This window comes from Centruroides sculpturatus, unplaced genomic scaffold (assembly GCF_000671375.1).
Source record: "Centruroides sculpturatus isolate CEXI.00-Female unplaced genomic scaffold, Cexi_2.0 scaffold201, whole genome shotgun sequence".
NCBI classification, from domain to species: Eukaryota; Metazoa; Arthropoda; class Arachnida; order Scorpiones; family Buthidae; genus Centruroides; species Centruroides sculpturatus.
In genome coordinates this window covers 741,402-744,467 of record NW_019384432.1, presented here as the reverse complement: position 1 = coordinate 744,467, position 3,066 = coordinate 741,402, and the positions used below count along the sequence as shown (strand labels likewise).

General features: G+C 27.8%; 1 protein-coding gene across 2 annotated transcripts in view; it reads right to left on the bottom strand.

The window, feature by feature from the left end:
- Positions 1–372: 372 nt before the first annotated feature.
- Positions 373–3,066, bottom strand: part of LOC111619786 (leukocyte elastase inhibitor A-like) — an 11,393-nt gene continuing 8,699 nt past the window's right edge. The window contains exons 2-3 of one of the 2 annotated variants that reach the window (XM_023361598.1): positions 1,533–2,678; positions 373–728 (exon numbers count right to left, since the gene is read on the bottom strand). In XM_023361598.1, the coding sequence (XP_023217366.1) occupies positions 1,540–2,640 (1,101 nt within the window). In that variant the 5' untranslated portion in view covers positions 2,641–2,678 and the 3' untranslated portion in view covers positions 373–728; positions 1,533–1,539. Of the gene's footprint in view, positions 729–1,177; positions 2,679–3,066 lie in introns of those variants that run through there. The other variant, XM_023361597.1, reaches the window with a different exon arrangement.

Sequence of the window (3,066 nt, the reverse complement as noted above, 5' to 3'; positions counted from 1 at the left end):
CGATTGTAAAAAGTTGTGGTATCCTTGTACATAAGTTACACATTCGTGTGATTTAGACGCATTGTATATGTCGAGTAAAAGTAACTTAATACATTATATGAAAAGCAAAGATTGCTGTAATTGGCTAAAAACTGGATAAATGCCGAACATGGCACACGGACAATACAATCGAAAAGTTAACTGTCCGGGCAAAAAACGGACAGTTGAGAGTTGTATATGAATAAAAATTATTTATTTCTCATTTTAAAAATTCAGTAAAAATAAAATTTATAAATTCGAACTAAAATTCATGTCCTCAAATATCAAATAAATTGAATTAGATTACAGAATAATAAATATAAATAAACATTTACATTTACATATTTTTTTATTAACAATTCAATATTGTTCTTTTGAAGTTTCTTTTAATTCCAATTAAATTAATTAGCTTTCTTTACATATAAATAAATAAATATAATATATTAGTAATTTCTGATTTAGTCTTTGGAATTGCTTCTTGTCTGATTGCCCATTACTTGTATTATGGCTCTAACATCACCATTTCATATCAGACATTTATTATAATCGAGGCAAGGAGACACACAGAATAAAAGTAAAACAAACTCTTTTCTTTTCCATGTATATATTTTATTGTGAAATGCATTTTGGAAGAATGCATTCTACATTATGTCCGATATTAAATGGAAGTCCTGAAGCCATAATACAAGTAATTATGATTTATAATTCACCAAAAAATTATTTTGCAGACTGTGGCAATTTCAATGATNTGGAAAATTTTCTCCGAACGCACGTGGTGCTATCTCTCGATTGTAAAAAGTTGTGGTATCCTTGTACATAAGTTACACATTCGTGTGATTTAGACGCATTGTATATGTCGAGTAAAAGTAACTTAATACATTATATGAAAAGCAAAGATTGCTGTAATTGGCTAAAAACTGGATAAATGCCGAACATGGCACACGGACAATACAATCGAAAAGTTAACTGTCCGGGCAAAAAACGGACAGTTGAGAGTTGTATATGAATAAAAATTATTTATTTCTCATTTTAAAAATTCAGTAAAAATAAAATTTATAAATTCGAACTAAAATTCATGTCCTCAAATATCAAATAAATTGAATTAGATTACAGAATAATAAATATAAATAAACATTTACATTTACATATTTTTTTATTAACAATTCAATATTGTTCTTTTGAAGTTTCTTTTAATTCCAATTAAATTAATTAGCTTTCTTTACATATAAATAAATAAATATAATATATTAGTAATTTCTGATTTAGTCTTTGGAATTGCTTCTTGTCTGATTGCCCATTACTTGTATTATGGCTCTAACATCACCATTTCATATCAGACATTTATTATAATCGAGGCAAGGAGACACACAGAATAAAAGTAAAACAAACTCTTTTCTTTTCCATGTATATATTTTATTGTGAAATGCATTTTGGAAGAATGCATTCCACATTATGTCCGATATTAAATGGAAGTCCTGAAGCCATAATACAAGTAATTATGATTTATAATTCACCAAAAAATTATTTTGCAGACTGTGGCAATTTCAATGATCCAATGAATAAAATATTGTTGTATCTATGATCGACAACAAAGTATAAGAAAGGATGATCTGCTTTGAATTCCGGTATTATTTCAAGGCAACAATTTTGAACCAGAACTGCGGTTGCTGCTGCTGCTTCTGTTCCTTCTTCATTCACATCTATAAATGCTTTATGTATCACCTCGTCAACGTATAAATCTCTATTATTATTGATACCAGACAAATCTGCTTTGGTTGGATCAAATAAATCTGTTATACCCATTTTCGACAGTACAGCTTTTAAATTTATTGCACTTTCCAATTTAAATTTCGGTAATAAGACGTGTAATTTTCGTACGTCGCTTTTAACTTCATTGCATAAACTATTGAATTTATTTGAACTCAGTTTATTCTCAATTTCTTTTAGTCCATCTATTTCAGATGGAAGAATGATTATCATACTTAATGCATCTTTCTCATAAGGTAACTGAAGTACTTGAGCTTGTAATTCCTCATCTTCCAGGTATCCAAATTTTCCTTTTTGATACATCATATCAGTATTAACAGTCTTGTCCTTTGTTACATAAAAAGGATGTTTTTCGGTTAAAGATGTGGAGAATTTCTTAGCCCAAAATCCTTTGAAATAAATAGCACTAATCAGTATAAGACGGGTTGATGGTTCAACATCACCAAGCAAATCGTTAATTTTATTTTCTGTTACTGACGATACCCATGAATTTATGCTATTTTTTGCATTAATCGAATCATTTATGAAGTCGACAATTCCACAATCACTTCGAAATATTTTTTTAAGACTGGACGTAAAATCTGATTCAATGGAATAATCTTTCTGCAAGTACATTCGATTCGCAATTTTTACAGTATCGGAATTTTCACAAAAATGCGAAATAATTTCAGAATATTTAGAAAATGTTTCTTCATTATTTTCCATAATTAGAACCTTCTTCATTTGTTCAGCAGTATTACTCCTCCCTCCCATTAAAGTCATACTCAAAGCAACAGTTACACTTAGAGGTGAAATTAATACATTTCCTTCTTCTGAACTTACAATTGTTTTATATAATTCAAATGTAAACTGCATAGTTGGATTCAAACTTGATTCTTCGCTTATATTCACTTCTGAAAAAATAAGAACATTATTTTAAGACAGTTTTAATTATCAAACTATGTTTATTTGGAGAACAACAACTTTTGATAATCTACACAATTAATTATAACATTATTACATTAAAATTTTTAGACTACAGTAATTTCTTAATTTAAAAATTCTTATTAATTATTTCCACATTTCACAATTACTTTTAAAAAGTGATAATATTTTTATCAAGTACAGTCACTTTTTTAAAAGTAATAATTCAAAGTAATATGGGAAATACTGAACAAAAAATTTCAAATTATCTTTTTAAAAAAATTAAACTATAGTCCCTCCCACATTCAAAATGAAGCAGTCTGTACAGTACACATACTGTAGTCTACATATGGCGGAAAACAAACAAAAAAAAAAAAA